The following is a 27,762-nucleotide window of genomic DNA, read 5'->3' on the forward strand; positions in this document are numbered from 1 at the left end:
ATGAAAAAGGAAGAAGAAAATATTAACAACAACACAAAAGAACATATATACAACAAGATAAAAAAGATAGAACCAGAAAATAATATTTTGGAGGATAGAATATATTATCATATGAGTAAGGAATATGATGAAACTATTGATGTTATGAAAGTGACTGATAATATAAAAAGTATTAAAGAAATGAAAAATAATATGCCATGTAATATTCATGTAGATGATAAGACATACAATAATTTATATGGAAACCAAAATATTATTATAAATAAAAATAATATTTTATCATATTATAAGAACCAAAATGATATAGACAAAAATGTTTTAAAAGAATTACAGAGAAGAAATACAGAATATATAAATGAAGATATGAAATATATATCAACAAATTTTAATATGAATCTAGAAAATAATTATATACCTCATCCACATTATAATGGTAGCAATACATATCATATGTGCAATAATAATAATAATAATAATAATAATACAAGTAAATATTTAGATTATATAAAATTTAAAAACACGTTTGATAGTATTACAAGATATAATGCAAATGGAAATATACATATGAATGAACAAGAAAATAATATGTATGATAAAATTAATAAGAATTATATGTTATTATTAAATGATGAGGAATTAAAATGGGTAAGAGGAAAAAATAATTTCTCTGATACGATTAATACAATTGACGATCAGAAGAAAATTAGAAATAATAATAGTATTTATTGTAATAATAATATTTATAATAATATTTATTGTAATAATAATCGAGATGTATATTCTTTAGAAAATGCATGCAATATTTTAAATAATAACAAAAGAGAATATAATAATAAGAATCCATTTACAGATAATAAAAATATAGAATACATATCTATGATACCTGACATACTTAAATCATATAATTCAATAAATGATATAATAAAATTTGATGACCTTTCTTTATATCATGATAAAGATACAAATAAAATAAATATATATAATAATCATATAAAAGAAGAACAAAATAATAATGACACTGATATTATATATGTTGAGAAAAAAGACAAATATATTTTATCAAATAATAATATAAAGGTTTTATATAACAATCAAAGAAATAATTATGATCACAACCTTTTTAATAATTATAAACAACAAGATGTTTCAAATGATCATGATATTAATATACATAGTAATCATCAAAATAATCAATCCCAACAAATATTTAATAACATGAAGAAAAATAATATATTCTTAAATAATTATAATAATGTGGGAGATAATAATAATATATTGGATGAAAAAAATAGAAACATATTTGGAAATGATAAAAAATATTTAAATGTGAAACAATCAATAAATTTATATAATAATAAAAATATAGATACTATCAGCATGGATAAATCAAATGTATATGATAAATTTAATATATCCTTTATGAATAATATGGGTTCTACTTTTTTTAAAGATGTGGCTAATAATAATAAATTGAACAATAATTATAACAACCATTTTGAGGGTGAAATAAATAATAAAGCGACAAACGGAGATAATACTAACATGAATAATATGAATAATATGAATAATATGAATAACATGAATGATGTGAATAATATGAATGATGTGAATGATGTGAATAATTATTATTCCAATATTTTTAATAGTCATATACACTCTTTAAAAAATCCAAACGATCATATCAAAGAAAAAGAAATAAACCTATCACCTCAAAGATATGAACAAACGGCATTTAACTCTTACACAGATGTAAATCAATACATTAATCAATACATGAATCCACATATGAATACACATATGATCACTCATACAAACCCTCATATAAATAAAAACATATTAAATGAAGAACAAACAGATGTGACATATAATTCTTCAAATATAATTAATTTGGATGTATCAAGGAATGGAACTTATTTGAATAGGGTTCATAAGAATGAAGATCAGAATTATATTATAAATAATAATAATATTTTATTAGAAAAGCATAATCATAATGAGAATGATATTATATGTATAAACAACAACAATGATAATATTAATAGTAATAATAATAATAATAGTGATTACATTTTGAATAAAGAAGATATAGGTCATATGAATCATGTGTCTAAGAAAAATAATAAAAGTATAAATAATATATATGAAAAAATTCCAGAGTGTAATATAGATTATTCTCTTAAATCATATAATGTCTACAATGAAAATAAAATTCATATGATTCATTCAGCAAGTGGAGTATCTCATGATAGTGATAACATAGGAAATAGAATTGTCAAAAAAATTAAAGAGAATAATAAAAATAAAATTAAAAATAAAAATAATAATAATATAAATATAAATATAAATAACAATAATAATAATAATAATAATAATAGTTATTATTATGATTATAATTCTGGTTGTTGGGATGAATCGGGGCTAACACAAAATATATCCAATAATAATAATAATAATAATAATTATTATAATAATAATAATAATAATAATAATACGTGCGATAAAATAAACTATAATATTAAACTGAATAAATCTTATAATAATGAAGAAGATTCCAATAAATCTATAATTTATATACTACAAAATATTCGTTTTTATAGTAATAAAGTTTATAATGATATAATTTTAAATATTGATAGTTATAAGAAAAAGAAAATGAATGAAATAAATATATATTTATTAAAATTAAGATCTAAAAATTATAATGAGTTTTTATATAACTTAAATAAATTTTATGAAATAATCCTTAGTATGATAAATTCTTATTATGTATGTAAATATAATTCTTCAATTATTTATAATATATGTGTTGTTACAAGAAATTTATTATCATTAGTTCATTTAGGTTTATATATTTTTTATATTATAAAAACATGTATGTGTTGTATTATTAAATTAATATTAATGAAACCTGTAATTGTAACAGATAAAGCATGGTTCTTTTTATTATACTTTTATAAATGTCTTTTTGAATATTTATATCAATATTTTAAATTATATTTTATATATCCTATACAAAATGAAAAAGAAAATAAAAAAAATATTTCTTCACTTGCAATATTATTGTCTTTTATAAATATCTTTAATGAAACCATAGCTCAATATTCAAAGATTAGAGTTATATCTAGAAATAAAAAGAAGGAAGAAATTATTGCATATCCATTATTTGAATCCTTAAAACCTTTCTTATTTATAAATTATATGCATCATATAATAAAATTAAATAATATACAACATAATAATGATGAAATAAATATATTGAATCGTGTTGGTAATCACACTGATACATGCGAACAGATTGACGATGAAAATAAAAGCAATTTGATGCTTGAAAAAAATCATGATTGTTATCACTTGGATTTTTCTAAAGATTCTTATTATGACAACAAATATAATGAAAATAATAATTGTGATAATAATAAATGGGAGATATATTATGACGATACATATTGTTATAAACATGATGAGAATAATTCAGGTGCTTTACATCTATGCTCAGAATCAAATGATGTGGATGTTTTTTTGTCGTCAGAAAAAAAGAATAAAAAAAAAAAAAAAAAAAATCGAGATATAACATGGATATATGAAAATGATATGAATACATGCAATGATAAAAATAAACAAAAAAATAAACCAAAAAATAAACAAAATGATGATAATAATGATGATAATTTTAAAGATAATTATAAAGATATTCCATTTATATGTGATCAAAATAAATGTAGTGAGTTATACAATATAGGAAATATAAAATATATGAATAATATATATTTAAATGATGATATTAATACAAATATAGAAAAGAGCGATTCAAATATTTTATCTACACAAGATAATTATGTTTATAAAAAAAAAATAGAAGATGAATTAATACTTTCTATAAAAATAAATTTATTATATGCAATACATAATTTGATAAAAATATTTTCACATGTATATATAAATGACTGGAATAAAATATTATATTATTATAATGAATCTATAAATAAATATATTCCAATATTTATGTATATAATTTACTATGATAAGAATCAAAAAATCAGGACAAATGCTGTTCTGTGTTTAAAATATTTATTTGAATGTAAGCAAATAAAATATATATTCATGTTGAAAAAAGACAAACATGAAACTATAGAAGGTATGGAAAATAATGATCTTAAGGATAATAATATAAATAATGAAGCTAATAAAAAATACACAACAAATTTTATGAACACAGAACATATTAACAATATAGAAATAACAAAAAATATATTAACAAAAAATATATTAACAAATAAAACATTAACAAAAAATATATTAACAACAAATTCTATGATGAATAAGGAAAAAAATTTTATTCATAATAATAATAGTAGTAGTCTTATAGAATCGACACATAATATAAAATCTTCTATTTATAACAATCAGAGTGTTACACAAAATAATAGTTCCTTTTTTGAAGATACTACAAATGTAGCTAATGATTCATGTATTAAAGAGATATATGATGAAAATATTTTAAATTCTGTGCCTATGGAAGTGGAAACATCTGACAAAAATATAAGAAACAATATGAATACTGCTATTATAACTGAAGATTTAACAATAAAAAGGAATAATCTCAACAACATAAAGAATATAAACAATATAAACAGTATTAATAGTATTAATAGTATTAATAGTATTAGTAGTCATTGTGCAATCCCTTTTAAATTAAACTCACAAGAAGATCTAACTATAAATAGTATTCCTTATGATAATTATAATATTTTTAATAATATATTACTTTTAAACTATAAAAAAAAAGACGATATATTTTTTCCAAATATTATATGTGATATGAATAATATGATTAATGATAATAATAATAATAATAATAATAATAATAATAATAATAATTATAAAATGAATCAGACCGAAAAAAATATAATTTTCATCCTTTATAATTTAATCAAACTTATTATTATGACATATCAAGAAAATAATAAAAACAATCTACACTCTTCTATAGATAGATTAAATATATATCGCTTCTTTTTAAGAGTAGCTCAATCCATATCCATCACAAAATATAAAGACATACTATTTATAATTATGAAGATATTTTTTTTTTATTTGTTGAAATATGTTATTTATTTTAATAATGGAGATGTATTTTATTTTTGTATACAAAAAATGCTTCATAATAAAAAGAAAAAGACAAAGAACCCCCCAAAAAATTGTGATAACAATATAGAGAATAATAATAATAATAATAGCAACAATAGCAACAATAGCAACAATAATAATAACAACAATAATAATAATAATAATAATAATTGTCATATGCACAATTATTCTTCATTAAATGACGAAGTATTTATAGATCATTTCTTATATAATGATGATAACAGTTATGAACTTGACTTTTTTATAAATGATAAGAATAAAAAGAAACATATGAACGATAAATATAATAAGAATAAACATGTAATAGCAAACAACATGAATGATAATGAATTTAATAATTTAGATTCTATAGAAGACGATGAACGTATTTTTATTTCTCTAAATAATTATTTAAAAAATTTAAAGTTCTCTGATGATAGTGATCATATGTATACAACAGATGAAGAGAATAATATGAAAACAAATCAATGTAAAAATAATAATTTTAATTTTAATACATATAATGAAGAAATAAATAAAATGGAAGAAACAAAAAATATTAAATTGAAATTTTTAGAATATATATCTTGTGATTGTTATAATTTATTAGGTGATAATAAAGACACATTATTAAAAATAATGAAAATGGAAAAGAATAAAAAAAAAAAAAAAAAAAAAATTATAAGTGATATAAACAATATAAGTGATATAAACAATATAAGTGATAATATAAATAATATAAATAATATAAACAATATAAATAATACTCATAATCCTCATAATATTCATAATGATGTTAATTTGTTATATAAACATATTGATCAACTAAATAAAAATTTGTTTACTAATAATGAATACTATGAACTATTAATAAATATTCTTTATTCAAATGAATATTCAAAAAATTCAAAATATATATGTACTATTACTGTTATAATTAATATATTTTCTGTCTTATTGTATGAATATAATCAAGATGTGTTTCATTTCTTATGTTCTAATGTTTATGGTCATAATATAAATGAATATTATAATTATCATATTATATATTGCCCTGAAATTAAAGAACATTATGTATATAATATATCGTTTGCTCAATTGATATATTTTATGTTGATATTCTTATATAAAATATTTTATCAACCTATAAAAAACACAGATACAAAACAAAGCCATATGACAAATAAAGATAGTTCAAATAATAATGTTTTATATGATATTCCAAATTATGGTGCAAACATTGGATCTACTAATCAGAAACATATGAATTATATAAATGATAAGAATATGGTGCAAGAAAATATGAGTAAAAATATAGAACGTTTGCATAATAAAGAAAATAATAATAGTAGTAATAATATCATAGGTGAAACAAAAAAAGAACCACTTAATTGTTACAACGAATTATATGATAATTATATATTATCATATATAAAAAGCGAAAATAACGAAAAAAATAATATAAATATATGTGAAAGGAATAATATAAATATATGTGAAAGGAATAATTCTATACCATATGATATACAAATATTTAAAAATATCTTTTTAGTTTTTCAAAGAACATTAAAATATTATTTATTCTGTTATATGCATTGTTGGAAGGATGTAAAAGATTTGTTAGAGTATTTCTTACAAACTGATAATATTAATATAAAAATTATATCAATCAAAATTGTTATTGATATATTTATATTTATAAATTCTTACTATGACACTTATGAAGCAACACATGATAATGTTTCAATAAATAATAATAAAAATGAAGATATATATATTGAACAACATTATGACAATGCCTTGATGACAAAAGAGTATCATATAAATAATACATCAAGTAGTGAAATTAAAACAAAAAACAAAAAAAACAAAAAAAACAAAAAAAATGAAACCCAAAAGAGTAACCATAATAGTAGTAATAATTTTTATTATGATCATATTAATAATAATCAGGATGATATAAAAACATTCAATAACGAATTAACAAAGAAATATTGTAAAAATAAAAAAAACGATTCTGATAAAGATAGTTCTCTCCAACTATGTGAAGAAAATAATCATAATGAATATTATAATATAAATCTAGATGGGAACGCAGATATAACAAGTCATTGGAATAAAAGTAAATCAGATAGAAGCACATGCAGCTCTTCTCATTCTATAAAAAATATAGAAGATACATTATCAAATATTTCGTTTTCATCATCATGCGAAAAAAAAAAAAAAAAAAAAAAAAAAATTAATAAAAATAAAAAAAAACAAATGGGTAGTAGCCATATAAGATCTGATGGGAAGGATTCTATAGAAGATGATGAAAATATAAGAATGAAAAAAAATAAAAATTATATAAAAATAAAAGAAAATAAAGTAAAAAAACCACTTCAAATGAATGAACCACTTCAAATGAATGAACCATTTCAAGTATATAATACAAATAATTTAAATACTCCGAATGATCAATATTATCATATGTCTTCATATATAAACCATTACAATGATGATGAGAAAAAATATATGTTTATTCAAAATGTAGAAAAGGATGTAATTAATTTATTTAAAAAATATATATTAATACATATATATAATATAAATAAAATACATGATCATGTAATTAATAAAAAAAGTAAAGTGAAACATATATTTTTAAATACTATAATATGTATATCTCAACTAACATATGAAGGTTTTAAAATATTAACAATTAAAGATATAAAAAAACTAGCAGATCTAGTTTCTTCTTGTGTTCATAGTATTAAATGTAATATGATAACTGCTTTAAGTAAATATATAATTAAATATATTTTTATGTTTAATAAAAAATTCATACAAAATTATGAGAAAAAAATCAATATCCTCTATATTAACTCTACAAATATATATTATAATAATATACACACGACTAATTATAATGATAATCAAAAATATAATTATGATGATGATTGTGATGATGATGGTGATATTAATTGTAATATTTATAGTAATTATAGTATGAATATAAAAAGTTTTAATAATATACAACATTCAAACTTTATTAATAACAAAGAATACAACACACTTACAAAAAATACACACCCTTTTACTGATAAAAGTAGAAAAGATATACACACTAACAACATCAATAATATGTGTTATGATAATAAAAATAAACTTATGAACCCAAAACAAAAGAGTAATATAAATATAAAGATAGAACAAAATAATATCTTTGATAATCTTTTGAACGTTAATAATATGAATTTGGAAAATAAAGAGAGAGAAAAGAAAAATTCACATATTCAATTAGAAGAAAAAAATTCTTTTGATTATAATAATAAATATAAAAATATAATAAAAAATATGTATATTAATGATCAAGAACGAGTGAATAATATAGACAATAAAAATGATATTCTTCTAAATAAAAAAATTGATAGTAATCTTTTTCATTTATATTCCTTAAAAAAAGAAAATATGGATACCACAAATGTATATAATTCTAATCAAACATGTAACACATTAAAAAGTGAAAATAATATAATGAAAATAGAAAATATTCAATTAGATGATATAAAAAACAGAGAGTCCATTTATTATAATGAGGAGAATAATATGAAATCAAATTATGAAGATTTTAAGAATGATATTGATAAAAATTATGATGACAGAAATGGGTCCATTGATAATTATTCACAATATAAAAATAAAGACATAAACAACAAAAATAATAAAAAAAATAATAATAGCAACAAAAAAAATAATAGCAATAGTAAATATTTATTGGTGTATAACTTAGAAAAACAGAAAAATGAAGAGAAATTATTTGAATTATATTATATATATATCTATATTATTTTACACATAATAAATTTTTATAATGATTCATTTGTAGATTTAAAATATTATACTTACAATTGTATATGTGAAATAGCTAGCTCCTATGTGCCCTTCTATTTTACTCATAAGAATATTAAAACATTTTCTTATTATAGTAATTACTCCAACAAACAAAATAATCAAGATGTCAACAAATTTATAGAGTTTATAAATGACCTACAAATAAATACAAATATTAATGCACTTAAATTTTACGACATATTGAATGTTAGAAGTAAGAAAATTGAATCTGAAGAAAATACAGATCACACATACAACATAAAAAATAAATATAATAATATAAATGTATCCTACATTGACAAAGAAGAAAAAAATGACAAAAAAAAAAATAATAATTTTGATGGTAATAATATGATATGTGAAATAGAAGAACAGAAGGATGTAAGTGTAAAAACAAATAAACAATTTTCAAAAATATTTTCTTCAGAAGAATTTTGTTCAAAAGATATTTTTTTAATTTCATACATTGAATATATATATATCTTATTATTAATTATAAAAGAAAAAACGAATACAGAAAAAGATAGAGCTATATGTTGTATTATAAGATATATAGCTTTTATATGTAAAAATATAAATTTCTTTTTATTTAATTCTATAAATATTTTGCCATCCACATTTATGATTAAATATTATTTATATTTAAATAATGTCATTCATAATATTGATATGTCTAATTTTTTTGTGACTCAAGGAAAGAAGGATTCTATAGAGACTAACACATCATCTGATCATTCAGAATATTATAATAAAAATCATGTTTATAAAAATAATTGTAATAGTGTAGAATGTGAAGAAAAAGAAAAAATTAGTACTAAAGAAAAGGAAGACTATATATGCATGATGTCTAAGAAGATAAATGAAGAAACAGTGGAGAATGAAAAATATATACTCACAAATAAAAGAAGTACAACAAATGTGTCGACAAATATAAATCATAATCATAGCTTGTATTTATATAATAATAATAATAATTTTGAAGAGAATAAAAATAGGGTCAATTCAAATAATTTATTATCTGTAGGTTTATTAAATGAGAAAAGAAAATATTATAAATTATATCATTTATTTTTAAATGTATATATAAAATATGAATATAAATTTGAAGAGTCTTATTTTTATGAAGATGACAAAAAAGAAAAAAGAAAAAATAATAACATGTTAAAGCAAGACACAAATGGAAAGCATAAAATTTTTGAATCATATTCAGATTTGAAGGAATATGAAATACATCCGCATCCTATAATTATTGAAATGATTGATATATATCAGAATGATATATATAAATACACATCTGTAAAGGATAATAATAATAATAAGAAAAAAAATGACATACATAATAATAATAATAATAATATTAATGACGTAGATAATAATAATATCGATTCTTTTGATGATGATGATAATAATAATAATGTTGATAAAAAGATTATCTTATATTTATTATCAATTATAAAAGACCATATAAAGAATAAAATAACATGGAATGTATTATATGCTTTAAAATTAATATATAATAATTTTTCTTTTTTCTTTTCATATAATTTTTATAATTTACATAATAGAATATTAGATAATTTAATATATACCTTAAGAAACACCAATGTATATAAAATAAAAATACTATCTTCCTTAGCTTTAATACATATACCTTTATATTATAATATTCAAAAGAATAAATTAAAAAATATGTGGGAAGCAATATTGATAAATATATCTTTTTTTGATGAGCATGTAATAAATGAAAACATAGTAAGTCCTACACAGGATGTACATAAAGAAAAAGACAATACAAATAATATGGATGAAAAAATATATGTTAATAATAATATGAATGAAAAAATATATATTAATAATAATATGGATGAAAAAATATATATTAATAATAATATGGATGAAAAAATATATATTAATAATAATATGGATGAAAAAATATATATTAATAGTAACGTTCAAAATAATATCAAGACATACAACAACTATATTAGTATGAGTAAAAAAACAGAATATAAATATAAATGTACTTTAAAAATTAATATATGCGAATTATTATATATATGTATATATAGATCTTATATACATGCTAATATTAATACAGATATACAAATAGGAAATAATAATACACATAAAATTAATTGTTATGAAGCCTTTAAAAAATATACACACATTTTTAATATTAATAATGATATACATATATATAACATGAATCATATTTTTAATAATCATATTATATATTATTCTTTTTATAACGATAAAAAGGAAAAATATTATCAGCATAATGATAATAAATATAATCAAATGAACATTATAAATAATAAGAGTAATAACAATATTGATAATATAATAAGTGATCATAATAATTATCATCAAACATATGATAATATAAATAAACAACATCAGGAGAATTATATGGACAAAAATTATTATCATAATAATACATGTGATAATTTAAATAAAGAAAAAAATTTAAATATATATGATGAAGTTTTAGAATTTAGAATATTCCTATATTATCATCTAGATAAATATTATCATATTTACAAAAATTTATTAAGTAATAATAAAAATTCTATATTTTTAAATTTATTTATACAACTACATGCAGAAATAAGAGATTCTTTAAAAGGGCTAATAAATAAGGATAACTAAAAAATAAAATGAAAAATATACATTTTAAATAAATAAATAAATAAATAAATATATATTATATTATATGTATGTATGTATGTATATTTTTATTTTTGTGGAATATAATCAAATGTTTTACAAACAAATGTTTATATATATATATATATATATTTTTGTTTTATGTTTAATTACAAAATAAATATTTTATATATATATATATGTGTCAATAATCCTTTCAGTGTTATAATATTTATTGTTGCTTTACAAACAAATTAACATCACATGCTAGAATATATGATTTAATATTAAAAGAGTTATTATTTCTTAGTATATAAAAATATCCTTTATTACCCCATTTGACACCCCAACTATTTAATACTTTCCAATATTTTATAATATTATCATTATTATTATTATCATTATTATTGTTGTTTTTATTTTTTTCTATTATTGTTGATATATTTTTTATTTGTTCTTTTGATAGATTATTTTTTTTAATAAAATTATGAAAGGTATCTTCTCCCCATCCAACTATAACTACAGCATGATCAACTTTATTCCAGATATAAGCATTATTTTTATTTCCATCTTGCATTTTAATATAATTGCCTGATATAATTCCTTTCTTATATCCTATGAATTCAGTTGAAGGTTCTATAGCTGCTGCTACAGGTCCATTATAATAAATATATTTTTTTAATTCTTCTTCATTTTGAATATCTAAATATTCGAATTTTGATATATTTATTTTTACATCACAAGAATTTAATTTTGAAATATCATATGTATCAATATTATTATTATATTGATATTGATCCATTAAAATATAATTTTCATTTAATACATCCTCACTAATATTACTACTACTATTATTATTATTATTATTATGATTATTATTATTATTATTATTCATTATGTTGTTCGTTTGAATGTTATTTATTTTATTTTTTTTTTTATTATCATCCTTGACTTCATATGATGATGACGATAATAGTAATAAGTGACCATTATCATCATTTTTTTCTTTATATTCCTCCTCATTATTAGAATCATTAGTTGTATCCATACTTATTTGTTGCTTTATCTTTATTTTATTAAGTTTATTTTGCTCATGTTTCATTTTAAAAAGATTAAATGTATCACATAATAAAGAATTATCATCAGCATTGTGTAATTCATTATAATATTCAGAATCATCTCTTTTAGTATTATATATATTTTTATTTTTATATTTTTGAAAACATTTTTGTGTATATAAAAAATTTTCATATGCATATTTTAAAGACAAATATATATATCCACCGTTACATCCTTGATTGAATATATCACAGAATATTAATTGTTCATTACTAAAAAATAAAGAATCGATATTTTTTATATAATTATATTTTATTCTTACTCTACTATTAATTATAAAAGCAGCTGAATTAGCATAACATGAACCACAATCTTTTTGATCTATAGCATCATCTAATATTTTTATATAAAGCCCTAATCTCATTTTTATATCTTCTTTATTATACCAATTAAAATTTTTTAAGTTTATATTTTTATCTTTATATTTATAAAATAAACTATTCTTTTTCTCATATTTATTATTATTATTCATAATAAGTAAACCTGTCTTATATTTTGTGATCATATTTTTATCTCTCCTAAGATGTATAATATTATCTTGTAAATTATTATCATCATTTAAAATAGACACATTATTATTTTCATGCTTTTTTATTATATTATTTTTTTTTTTTTCATTATATAATTTATTATATTCATCTGCATTAACAGATAAAGGTGAAATACTCTGAATAGGTATTTTATTTGTTGGTTGTTCAGAATTTTTTTCCACCTTTTTAGCATACCAACAATATTTTTGCATTTGTAAATGATCAGAGTTAATATAATTATCATTATAATAATCAATAAGTTCAAAAAAGTTTTTTTCTTTAACCATCTTATTATAATTATCATCATTTGGAATTAAATTTGTATTATTATTATTACTACTACCTTTAGTTATTATAATATTTTCTTTAATTTTTTTTCTTTTTCCTTTTCTTTTTGGTTTGTTTGTTTTATTATTTTTGATTTTGAAAAAAGTTACATTTTTTCTTAACATATAAATATGTGATATATTAGTATTTATCTCTTTATTATTATCATTAATATTAAAAATACTTTTTTTTTCATCTTGAAAAAAATGTATATTATTATTTTTATCATCAGATGTTATATTTTCTTCTATATTCTCTTCATATGACATATTCCATATATTATTATCTAAAGAATATTTATTAACAACACCCATAATTAAGCTATTACAATAACTATAAGAAATATCACCTATCTGTTTAAACTTAAAAAAAGAAAAATAAACTTCTTTACTTTCATTCTCTTTATATACTTCTATATATAATCCTTCATCATAAATTATTTTCCAATGACCACTATAAGTATAATTAATTTCTTCATTCTCTTTCAAAATGTTTAATGATCTATCTTTATTGAACACGATAAATCTTTTATCTTTTTCTTCAAATCGTTTTTTAGTGTCTTCATTCTCTGGGTTCAAATCATCTAAAAGGAAAATAAAATAAAAATATATATATATATATATATATATGTATATATATATGTATATATGTATATATTTATATATGTATATATTTATATATATTTATATTTATATATAATTAAAAAAATATATTACACCATGATAATCAGCGTTGTCAGGTCTTTTATATCCACATTGATAATCATAATTATCATCATCATCATCATTATTATCATCATCATTATTATCATCATCATTATTATCATCATTATTTTTATTATTATTATTATCATTGTTGTGGTTTCCTTTTTGTTTATCTTCCATTATATTCCTAGCTACTCCATCATTCCATGTAACACCTTCAATACTTTTTTGTTTCGAATTCTTTTTTTTTTTCAAGAGACCCAGGTGTATCTCCCACTTCCCTTCCACGTGTCTACTTAAACAGTGAACAGGAATATCACATTTTATAAAATTTAAAAATAATATATTAATTAAACAAAATGAAAATATTAAAATCATATCAGCAAAAAAATTAATGTAATAATAAAAAATATATATACATATAAATATATATATATATTAAATGTTTTAAAAAAATAGACATATCTATGGATCATATATATGGTCAACAACAAAATGACCGTTATAATTTAATTATTACATAATAACATAAAATTATATGCATATATATATAATTATTCATTTTACACTTTTATTTTTTATTTTATTTTTTTTTTTTTTTTTATATTTTATGTTTTGCTATTAATTATAATTCATATTTTTAATTATTTATTCTTTTCTCTTTTGTGCTTTCATTTATTTATAATGCACTATAGTGCATACAAAAAAAAAAAAAAAAAAAAAGAGAGAGAGAGAAAGAGAAGCAGAAAGAGAGTAAAAGGAAAAGTAGAAAAATATAATAATAAAGACAAACATAATAATAAACATTATTATGATAAAGATAAACAGATATGTTTCATTCAATATTATATATAATATAAAATACATACAATTTTTTAAAAAAAAAAAGTTAAAAGTTAAAGGACCACGTTATTATACATCATTATTTATAAATATGGTCATTTATATTTCTTTACATATAAATATATGTATACACATAAACCATATAAAAAATATATATTATTCCATTTGTGGAATCAAAGTTATATTCATATATATATATATATATATAGATATACAAAAAAAAAAAAAAAAAAAAAAAAAAATTTAGACACAATTTATATATTTTTATATATTTTTTTTATTTTGTCAAGGGTAACATATTTTTTTATTCTATTATAAATTCATGTAATTTTCTCAACAAAAGTCTAAATATATAATCAAGTATAGCTTCCTCTGCAGCTTGCCTCGTCTTATTAAGTTTCTCATATAATAATCTACAAAAAAGTAAATAAAAATATATATACATATATACATATATATATATATATTTATCCATTTACACATTTTATATATTATCAAAGCAACACCTACAGTGTTGATATTTTCTTTTATTTTTTTTTTTGTTACTTTTTTTTTATAGGTATATATTTACACAAATTTTCTTCGCTTATTAAAAGGTCGTCATCTTTTATAGGAACACTCTGATTCTTTAAAAGGTGCACATTATTTTCTATAAAACTAAAATTGAAAGGTTTTATTTTGTTATTTAAAAACTGAGACATATTTATAGTATCCTGATTATTAAATTTCCTATTTAATAAATTATTTAAAACATATTTTGTATATATTTTTGATAAAATAAATTCAAAATTTTGTTTATTGAAATCTGGAATATAATATGTTTTTCCTGGATTAAAAGAACTTTTTAATAAAATGTCTAATATTTTTTTATTTAATAAATTTAAATCTTGAAAAAATAAATGAATAAACATATACATTTCATTTACTACTTTTTCTTCTTTTATTAAAGATATTAATGTATCTACAACTATTATAAAACTAGAAAAAATCTTTTTCTTATTTTTTTTATTTCCTTCATGTGAATCAAATAATATACTTCTAACTGCTTCTATAAAAACATCATTATTTATTTTCTCTTCATAATATTCTTTATCTAAGGAAACTGGATAAAATGTGAAATATTTCGATATTCTATCTGTTTTAGATCGAATAGAAGAACTTTTCAAAATCCTTTCTAATGATATATAATATTTAAATAAATCTGGAGCTTTATAAAATTCTTCATTTTTAATGTTTGAGAAGAAACAGTTTACAGAATTCTTATTACAATCTTTAATCTTGAGTTTTTTATTCAAATTACAATTTTTATTTTTTTTCAAGTATTCAGAATAGTTATCTTTGTCATCATCATTTTTTTCTTTGTCATCATAATTTGTGGTAACATCATCATGTGTTGTTTCCTTATTTTTTTCTTTGTCTTCATAATTTTTGGGGTCCTCATTTTTTATCACACCAATATTTTCTTTCCTTTCAACCTTTTCTATTTCTTCATTTTTTTGCTCATCAGGACACATTCCAGTAATTATTTTTTCTCTCAATATCAAATTAAATATTCTTTTTAAAAAAAAGTTTACATTAGATATTAATACATTTTCTTCTCGACTAGATAAAAATTTTACAAATTCTTTGATCATAACAAAATTTTTTTCTTCTTTTAATTTTTTTTTATGCATAGTAATCATGTCGTTAGTATATGAATAGACATCATTATCAATTGTAGTATCTTTAATTAATTCATTTTCTTTTTGTTTTTTTTTCTTTTCATCTATATTTTTTTCCTTTCTGTCAATTTTTAGGTTTTCATCGTTTATTTGATCAAACATTATATTTTCAAAAAATATATTTTTAAGAATATTTTCTTCCTTCGTCTCTTTGTCTATTGTAACAAGTTTCTCTTCACTCATATCAAGTACTGTGGATTTATCAACATTTGTTCTGTCTTTATTTTTTTCTACATTATTTAATATTCTTCTTAACAAATTATCATTATTTGCATAATAAAAATTTAGTTCCTTCTCCGATTTTAAAAAGTTTACATCCTTTAATTTTTCACACCACAAGACAAACAAACAGGCAATCATCAGGTAGCTTTTCATCTTTAAATTGGTTTTAAAATATAAAAATAATAATAAATAATTTATAAATTTATATATATATATATATATTTTACCTTGCTGTTCAGATAAAACTGTTTAATAATAATAATAATGATGTATATTTTAAAAATACAACAATTTATATGTAATTCATTTTTTCGATATATTTTAAAAAATATAGACAGGGAATAAATAAATAAATAAATAAATAAACATATTTATCATATATCATATATATATTATTTTTTATTTCGAATCATTTTTCACAATTCCAAAAAAAATCCAACAACCATCATAAAAATGATCAAAGGGTAAGGTATTAATAAAAAAATAACTCAAAGTGAATCATAAAAAAAAAAGAAATACCTCAAATTTGTAAAAATAAGTTCAACTCATTTTTTCATACCTTTATAGTTTTATTCTTACAAGAGAAAAAAAAAAAAAAAAAAAAAAAAAATAATAAAAAATAAAAAAATGGGAAAGTCTCATCACATGCATAAAAAAAAATATAAAAAAAACAACATTATCAATACAAAGATAAATATCAACAGACATTTTTATAATTTTTATAATTTTTATAATTTTTATAATTTTTATAATTTTTATGATTTTTATTTTTCTCGAAATAATTTTTTCCTACAAAATATGTAAAAGATATATAAAAATATATTTATATAAATATATTTATATATATATATTTTTTTTTTCTATAAATGGTTATTTGGGCTATTTTTAAAAATTTTATAATAACATTTATTTATTTATTTATTTATTTATTTATTTATTTATTTATTTTTTGAATCAGTTTAATATTTAAAAAAAAAAAAAAAAAAAAAAAAAATAATAATAATAAATATATAAATAAAAATTATTATTTATTTTTTAAGAAAATAAAAATGTGTAACGATAGTATTCTATAAAATATACTTTTGAAACCTTACAAGTATTCACATATGTGAAAATAAATAAATATATAAATATATATATATATATATATATATATATATATATATATATACATATATATATATATTTTTTTTTTATGAACTGTTAAAAGATTTATTAAGGACTTCACTTTCTCCTGGTTGTATATCTAATTCAAATGTGTAGTAATCATAATATGACTTGCTTGATTTACATTTACATTGAATAGTATATTGTTGCTTAACATAATGTGGTATTTTTAAATAGTATGGATATTTAGAGCTATGCTTATTTTTAAAAGAAATATATCCTGGAATTAATGTTTTTAAATCTGTTTCTTTATTTTCATATAATACTTTATCAAAACAATTAGCTGGTTCGATTGTATCTTTACCATCAAAAGCACATTTAAATCCAACTAATTCTCCAGGTTTTGCTTGTAGTTTACAAACTTTATTATTTACATTATCTTGAGAAGGAAATTGTTGAGAAAAATAATTATAACTATTGGTTCCAAAATCACAACCTTTTATTACATTATTGTTATTATGAACAAAAACTTTCATTATTCCATATTTAGAAATAATTTTCTTTTGTGTAACATCATCAACAATAAAATTATCTCCATTATTACTACCTCTGGCAGCATTTTTATAAGTATCATTGCTTAATATATATTGTGGAATTTTTAAAAAATCTGGTAGTTTTAATTCGGGCTTATTCTGCGATTCATTATTATAAAAATTTGAAAGATCTTTCATTTTTTTTAATCTATTTAATGCTTTATTTAAATATTCATCATATTTTTCCTTGCTAACGTTACCTCCTTTTAAATGTTTCATCATATCTGCTTCATGTAATTCATCATCATCTTTTAAGTATCTATTAACTTTTAAAAATTTTTGTATAGTCACAATATCCAAATTACAAAAACAATAAAAAGAAATATTGGATTTAACATAAGGAGATACTAAAAGAGTATTACCATAAACAACTGAACCATATAATATATCTTGTATCGACATTTTTGATGAATTCATTTTGTGTTCATCTGTACTTTTAGATGTATTTACAGTATCAAAACATAATGCACCAGTCTTATTAGGACATATAAAAGTAATATCATCAAAAGGTTTAGCTTCTATTTCACAATATACTTCATTCTTATCTGATAATAAATATTTTTCCTTTGTAAAATCGCATCTGTGACTCTTACTTGATACCCATGCTTGTCTCCAAAAAAGGAGAGCTAAACATAAAATAACACCTCTCATAATAAAAATAAAATAAAAAATAATATATATATATATATATATATATATGTTTATATATATTTGTTTATATATTTACAAAAGAATTAATTTTAAATATTTCAAAATGATCATATATATATACACATTTATATATATATATGTTACATTTACATGTTTTATTGAATAAATCTTTTTATTTTTAAAAAATTTGTAAAATTTAAATATAACAAGTACACATAAAAAGAAAAAGGGAAAAGAATAATATTTTTTTTATATTTATTATAATTTCCTTTTTTTCCTCAAAAAATAAAAAAAACTAAAATGTGCATTAAATAAAAAAAAAAAAAAATATACATAATATATATATAATATATATATTATATATTAATTTTTGTATTTATAATACTCTTGAATTTTTTTTTTTTTTTTAAACAAATAAAAATTGTAACAATAAATACGACAAAAAAAAATATATATATATATATATAATTAATTGATTAACAAAATAAACATTTATAATTTATGTGATATTATGAATATTTGTGAAAATTTTGCATCACAAATAAACATATAAATAAAAAAAAATATATATATTATATATATTATACATATATATTATATATATATATATATTTTTTTTTTTAATGGTTGTGTCCATATTTATGTACCTATTAATTTGATCAAGTCATCATAAGAATAAAATTTGTGAGGTTTAATTTTTTCCTTACTTTCCATATGTATAGTATTTTTAACTATTTTTTTTAAATTCATTATATTATTTTTTATATCTATTAAAGTATTTTTTTTAAATCTTTTTTGTTCGATTAAGTTGATATTTCTTTGTTTTGCTGACTTGTTCATAATTATATTTTCACTCTTCTTAATAAAATGATATACTGTGCCCCTTCTACTATTATACCTAAAATGTAAATATAAAAATATATATATATATAAATATATATATAAAAATATATATATAAAAATATATATATAAATATATAAATATTTATATATTTACACACACACACACATATATATATACACATATATATATATATGTATAACTAGCCATTATTTATTTATTATTTTTTTTTTTTTTTTTTTTTTTTTTTTTTTACCTTGCCAGTCGCCCTATTCTGTGTGTCAACACATTATAATGTTTTGGCATATCAAAATTTATCACATAATTTACATTCACTGTATCTAATCCTCTAGATATATTGTCATTACATATTAATATATGTACTTTCTGATTAAGGAAATTGGTCAGGATTTTTTTCTTCACCTTATTTGATAACTGTCGACTGTATTCTTTAATTGAATAATTGTTATTATTCTTATAACTAAAATAAATCGTAAGATATCTGTATAGGGTGTGTGACGAATCTTCATCTCCACAAAATATTAGCATGCTCAACATATCTGTCAAAAAAAAAAATAAAATATATAAGAAATATATAAATAGGAAAATATTTATAAATCAAAAAAAAAAAAAAAAAAATATATATATATATATATAAAATACTATATATTATTTTATATATATATATTTTTTTTTTTTTTTTTTTGTACCTTTGTTTGGTATGTCGTCCAATAATAACTTTATCAAGGTATACATTTTTGAATATTTATTTTTGGTGAAAAAATAAAACTCCTCATTTCTCTTATAATTCAAAATATAATAAAAAAAAATAGGTCTATACAAATCTAAAGACATTAGATTATCAGATACTTTACACAGTGTTGCTGATACCAGAACTTTTTGCAGAAAATATTTAGGTTTATAAATATTTGAACAATTGTTTTGATGCTTTTTTACTATATATGTTAATGAATTTACTATAGAACATATATTACATTGACTATAAGCTACAATTTTATCAACTTCATCAATAATTACAAACTTTAAATTCATAAATATATCCTCATTACTATAAAATAATCCTTCAAACTTTTTTGTAGTTGTTACTAGAATATTACAATCACTTAACATTTTTTTATGATTAATTATTTCATCGAAATATATGTTGGAATGGAAATTTTTCATATCAATATTCATACATTTTAAATTCTTAATTTCAAAAATATTAATTACATTCATAATCTGATTTACTAATTCATCTGTAGCAGTTAATATTAAACAATATAATGTATTCTCATTATTATATAAAAAATAATCAATAATACATATTATATAACATAACGTTTTTCCTAGCCCTGTAGGTACTTCTATATATATATCACCACTTTTTAAACAACTTGATCCATATTTATATAATAATAAATATTCTAAAACATTAGATTGACAAGCTAAGAAATTATTAAAATGAAATTTAGTAATTAAACTATTTATTATATACTCATTTATTTTAGTACTCTTTATATTATTCCAATCTAATATCTTAATCTCATCATCATCATTTATTTCTATAACTCTACAATTTGAACTTAAACTATTACGAATTTGTTCAATTTTTTTTTTTTTCCTCTTTTTCTCTTTCTTAAGTTCTTTCTTCATAATTAAATCATCCACATTATTATTATTATTATTATTATTACTATTATTACTATTATTATTACTATCATTTATATTATCACAACTTATTATTTTCTTATTATTTTCTTCAATATCTATTCTTACTAGCTCATCAAAATTTTCCTTCCTCAACATCTCATCGTTTGAAAACCTCTCTAGATGATTTATAAAAAACGAGCCTTTCATTTTATTCTTAAATACAATGAAATATATTCACTTTTATTTAAAAAAATTTTATAATATATAAAAATAAATATATATAAATAAAGGAATGTCATCACTAAATATATTTATATATATGATATATTTTTACAACATCATAAAATAATTTCGTAACATTATTCAGAAAACAAAACAAAAAAAAAAAAAATAATAAATAAAAAAATATATATTACATTATATATATATATATATATATATATATATATATATATATATATATTATATTTTATACATAAAAAATTATATATTCAATTTATAGTAAAAAGTGAAAGCATACTGTGACATCAAAAAAAAAAAAAAAAAAAAAATTTACTATACATACAATATATATATAATTATATGTATATATAATATTATATTTATATATATATATAATTTTTTTTTTTATATGTTAATAATAATAACTAAATTTTATATACCTTTAAACATTTCTGTGCTGTTTTTTCCTTTTTCTTATAAAAAATATAGTTTTTTCTATTTTCATATTTAAAGAAAATAATATTATATTTTTTTAAAGATAAATTTTTATACTATATAAAAAAACAAACAGTTGTAAAAAAAAAAAAATAATAAAAATATACATACATATATATAAATATATACATATATATAATTTTATTCATTTATATATATTTTTTTCTGAAGTTTTAAAAAAAAAAAAAAAATTAAATATTAAAAAATATATATATAATATAATATCATATCATATGTTGCTTTATATTTACATATAAATATACAATATATTTAACAGGTGTAGGTACAATAAAAAAAAAAAAAAATAAAAAAAATAAAAAAAATAAATTAGCATAAAATATACTAAATTATTATAAAACAATATGGATATTAATCAACATTTCATCAAAGATATATATATATATATATATATATATATAATAAAAAAATATAAAATATATAAATTATATAAATTATATATATATAAAATATTTAAACAATATTTTATTATTTTTTGTTCCTTTTTTTTTTTTATGTTCTTAAATATTTCATATATATATATGTATATATATATAGGTATGACCAAATCCTATGATTCTTCTATTTTCTTATGAACAAGTTTATGAATAAAACATAAAAAGTTTACATAGCTATATTCCTTTTCTACTTTATCCTCAACACATAATGAAATAAAGTGTTCTTCCATCGACGACCTAAAAATAAACAAACATAAATATATAAATATATATATATATATATTATTTTACTTATTTTATTATTTTAAATATATTTACTTTGGAGGGACAACAACTAAAGGCACGTAATTATTAAAATGATGAATTCTTGTAATATTAGCAATTATGCGTTGTAATTTTTCTAAAAAAAAAAAAAAAAAAAAAAAAAAAACAAAAAAAAAACATATATATATATATTATATATATATATTTATTTATATAATACACCATAATGTATAAATCCTTACTTGCATTTGTACTGTTATCTAATATTATTAACTGGTAACAATTTTCTTCAGTTGGCATTTCACCAATAATCTGAAAAAAAAAAAAAAAAAAAAAAAAAAAAAATATTATTTTCATTTGTTTCAATTATAATCTCAAAAATGGAAAAATATATATATATATATATATGTATGTTTTTTCCTTACGTCTGTGGTAAAATCCGGATCACAGTGATAACCAAAATAAAGATACATATGTGTTGATGAATCCAATAAATATATACCACTAGAATATACCTTTTCTGCACTTGTCGGTATTGCTCTTGGAAGAAAATTCTCATCATCTACATCCATGTAATCAATTTCATTATGTCTTCCTTTCATATGAATTAAATACAATACTGGATATACAAACAAAAGAGAAGATATGATTGGCATGGACAAAAGTTTTATTAGATTATACACTTTTAAATCATGTAAAGCGTCTTTTTTCACAACATTATGTTTTAATAAACAAGATGTGAACAGAGGTAACAATTTTAAGGTGTCTGGTAAAATTAATTGCCCCGAATGCGCCGACGTCGCACACTAAAAAAAAAAAAAAATAAAATAAATAAATAAATAAATAAAATATATATATATATATATATAAACAATATATAACTAAATATATATACACATATTTCCATATACATATACACATTTCCTTATGTTACATTTAATCGATAGGAATATAGGATGGCTGCCAAGTTGTCTATTATTATCTTTGAATAATTATCATTATGCAATATGTTTGTACATAGCTGCTTAATTAATATATTCATTAATGCCTCTGCATCTGTATATCTAAAAACTGTACTTAAGGATGTTGTTAAATTCATATGGGTTGTATGCAACCTTACATAACGATCACCATATAAATTTGTATATATACATGCACACTGAATATATACTTGCTTCTTTGTCTCAGACATATCAGAATAATTTAATAAAAATGCAAAGGTATGGTCATGCCTTATTTTTGGTATTTTAATAGTATCGGTACTTATTATAGAATTAAAATTATTATTACAACAAAATAAATTCTTTACTACAATGTTATGAGTATATCTTAATTTTAATTCACAACAATAAGCTATATTTTCTGATGTTAATGTGTCTTTTATATTCATATATATTTCCTTATAATCCTTCTGCCATTGAAAATCTTGTATAAATAATATATTTCCTCCTGTATTCTGTGCTATATATTGTAATGATGGAACACATATACGAATATTATTTGATGCTATTATAGATATATCTACACTTATATTATATGAATATAAATCTAATAATAATGCATCATAAAAAATTTTCTCTTTTACTTCTAAAAAATTTTCAGGTATATCCCTTTTTTTTAACTCTTTTATACAACCTAAACCACAATTAGGAGTACTAGTATAAAACATACACACATTTCCATTGCCATTTCTACTTTTTAAAATATCAACTGCTATCTTCAATGCACTGTTACCACAAGAACTATATGATTGCATACAAGAATTACTAAATAATTTTATACTATCTATTAAATTATTTATTTTATCCTTCTCATCTATACAACTGAAAAATAAATCATCCAACGATAATGGAATAAACGGGTTATCTATATCACTCATTACAATAACCTGATTATTCTTATTTTTCTTACAATTATAAAAATATATACTACTATTAAAAGTAATAATTGCTATTTTTGTCTTATCACATTTGACATTCTGAACAGCATAACGAATACCTTCTAAAATCGTATGCGTTATATTACTATATATAGAATTATAAGAACATTCTATAACAAAAATGAAGTATGGAGGTAAACACTTTTTTATTTGTGGATACTTTAATAAAAAAGAACCTCTTTTCATTTTGCTATCCTCTGGTTCTCCATCCTTTTCTATAATAATATTTTTTATATCATGCATATTAAAATGAAAATTATTAATAATATCATCAATGTTAGAATAAGAATTCTCATCCTTAGGCTTTATCATTTTATTCGGTGAAACCCCACCTTTCTGAACATAACTATAATTGTTCATACCTTGAGAATTATAATTATAATTTACTAAATTATTCTCCTCATTTTGTATATTCCTTTGTGCTTCATTATAAATTATTTGATTATTACTATTATTATAAGGATTATGTAAACTCCGTCTATGATCATTATAGTAATTGTTACTACCACTACTCATATTATTATTAATAATATTATCATTTGTATTATTTTCACCTTTCATATCTGATAAAACCAAACTGTTTGATATTTGCTTTGTAAGAGACATAATTTTATTCGTTATCATAGAAGCAGCTTGATTCAAATTTTTATTTAAATATGTATACGTCAACTTAACATTATTATTACTATTATAATATATAGGTGGTAATAATATATCCACACTACCCTTCAATAAAGGAGATATACTTGTTCTCATATAATCATTTGGACCTTCCATACGTGAATTCATCTTTTCATTATATTGATATATATCAAATAATACATTTTCATTAATTAAAAATTCTGTATCACAAAAAACACAATGAACAGATTTTGATATATCTTCCAAAATTGTTGCATGTAAATAACTATAACATTTAGGACATCTTAATATCTCTATATTCTCCTCTTTATCATTTATAACATCTTTCATATCAACCTTCTCTACACACTCACCCTCATTTAAACAAGCAAAGGGATTCACTATAATACCAAAGGGTATCTTAGATAATTCTAACGTCTCTGAAAATAAAGGTAACTGATATAAAGTACTCTTAATAAAACGTGGATCGGCTTTGCCTGTGTCTATAGATATATATGGTTGATAATAAGATGGTGGTGATATATATTTACATGTATCATATACTTTTAAATTACGTCGACTCTTCTTATCTTGAAAATTAATTATTGGTCTAGGTATCTTATTCATATCTATTCTATTATATGTTTTTTTAATTAATGTATATATTTCTTCCCCATTTTCTCCTACAGAATTATCAAAATCACTTGACTCTTCATCACTAGAACTATCCTTGTCACCTGACTCATCATTATCTTCACACTCCTCATCATTACTTTTCACATTCCCCTGTACATTTTTAGTTATACCCTTTCCCATATCATAATTATGTATTGCACTGTTTTCATTAATATTATTATTTTGCTGTACATTAGTTTGATTGATACTTTTATTTTTAAATGGGCTATACTTTATACTGCTCTGTGTAACATTAATTGGTTGACTGTTATTGGGGTAATAATTATTTTGGTAATTTGTTTGATTGCTTACATTGTTAGGTAAATTATTGAAATTACATGACTGGTTCATAATATTTGGTGACTCGTTCATATTATTATAAGTTTTATTGTTCACATTATTATTTTCTACCTGACCGTTCATATTATAACTTGTCATTTGGCTAGTTACAGGAGCATTTGTCCCTGTACTGTTTGAATAAAGTTGTGTATTTGTTGTTTGGTTATTATAATAATTATTATTATTATTAATATTATTATTATTTATATTATTATTTATATTATTCATATTATTATTTATATTATTCATATTATTATTATTATTTGTGTATGTTTGTGGCACATTTTGATTATAAGAAATTTGCATTGAATTTACATATGGAGATACATTTTCTTTATTTGTGTAATCCGTTTGATTTATATTATAGGTCTGTACATTTGATTGCGTAGAATTATTATCATTTATAAAATTATTTGCATTATTTGAAATGTTTATATTATTTATATGAGGGTTCAAATATTGACTCTTTTGTCTAGGAGTAGAATAAAAATTTTGATCGTTATTTTTTTGATCAAAAGGGGATGATACAGGTTGATTATTATAATTATAATTATTATTCAAAGAGACTTGTGATAAATTATTTATTAACTGACCATCATTATTAAAATTATTATAATTATTATAATTATTATATTTATTATTATTATTATTATTATTGATATAATTATTATTTTTTATGTCTTCTGTATTTGCATTAAAATTGTTGGTATTATTTATATTTTCTTTACTCACACTATTAGTATTATTCATATTCGTAAAATTTATACTTTCCTTTTGTTTTTTCATGTCATTCAT

The 27,762-nt window shown here is 19.1% G+C and overlaps 6 protein-coding genes across 6 annotated transcripts; 1 reads left to right on the top strand and 5 right to left on the bottom strand.

The window, feature by feature from the left end:
- On the top strand, window positions 1-11,649 carry PADL01_0404200 (conserved Plasmodium membrane protein, unknown function; the record flags this gene model as incomplete). Its single annotated transcript, XM_028685156.1, has 1 exon — window positions 1-11,649. One exon carries the CDS (start codon window positions 1-3, stop codon window positions 11,647-11,649), a length of 11,649 nt encoding a protein of 3,882 aa, XP_028536683.1.
- Window positions 11,650-11,878: 229 nt separating this feature from the next.
- On the bottom strand, window positions 11,879-14,704 carry PADL01_0404300 (dipeptidyl aminopeptidase 3; the record flags this gene model as incomplete). Its single annotated transcript, XM_028685157.1, has 2 exons — window positions 11,879-14,205; window positions 14,341-14,704. The coding sequence occupies 2 exons, from the start codon at window positions 14,702-14,704 to the stop codon at window positions 11,879-11,881; spliced, it is 2,691 nt and encodes an 896-aa protein (XP_028536684.1).
- Window positions 14,705-15,473: 769 nt separating this feature from the next.
- Window positions 15,474-17,265, bottom strand: PADL01_0404400 (conserved Plasmodium protein, unknown function; the record flags this gene model as incomplete). The annotated part of the gene is made up of 2 exons (XM_028685159.1): window positions 15,474-15,582; window positions 15,716-17,265. The coding sequence occupies 2 exons, from the start codon at window positions 17,263-17,265 to the stop codon at window positions 15,474-15,476; spliced, it is 1,659 nt and encodes a 552-aa protein (XP_028536685.1).
- A 1,040-nt stretch (window positions 17,266-18,305) lies between these two features.
- PADL01_0404500 (6-cysteine protein) lies at window positions 18,306-19,463 on the bottom strand (the record flags this gene model as incomplete). Its single annotated transcript, XM_028685160.1, has 1 exon — window positions 18,306-19,463. The coding sequence occupies one exon, from the start codon at window positions 19,461-19,463 to the stop codon at window positions 18,306-18,308; it is 1,158 nt and encodes a 385-aa protein (XP_028536686.1).
- Window positions 19,464-20,102: 639 nt separating this feature from the next.
- PADL01_0404600 (ATP-dependent RNA helicase, putative) lies at window positions 20,103-22,164 on the bottom strand (the record flags this gene model as incomplete). Its single annotated transcript, XM_028685161.1, has 3 exons — window positions 20,103-20,361; window positions 20,561-20,864; window positions 21,015-22,164. 3 exons carry the CDS (start codon window positions 22,162-22,164, stop codon window positions 20,103-20,105), a joined length of 1,713 nt encoding a protein of 570 aa, XP_028536687.1.
- Window positions 22,165-23,242: 1,078 nt separating this feature from the next.
- PADL01_0404700 (protein transport protein Sec24B) lies at window positions 23,243-27,762 on the bottom strand (the record flags this gene model as incomplete). The annotated part of the gene is made up of 5 exons (XM_028685162.1): window positions 23,243-23,366; window positions 23,448-23,529; window positions 23,636-23,705; window positions 23,819-24,199; window positions 24,328-27,762. The coding sequence occupies 5 exons, from the start codon at window positions 27,760-27,762 to the stop codon at window positions 23,243-23,245; spliced, it is 4,092 nt and encodes a 1,363-aa protein (XP_028536688.1).

This window comes from Plasmodium sp. gorilla clade G2 (genome assembly GCF_900097015.1).
Source record: "Plasmodium sp. gorilla clade G2 genome assembly, chromosome: 4".
Classification (NCBI taxonomy): Eukaryota; Apicomplexa; class Aconoidasida; order Haemosporida; family Plasmodiidae; genus Plasmodium; species Plasmodium adleri (nom. inval.).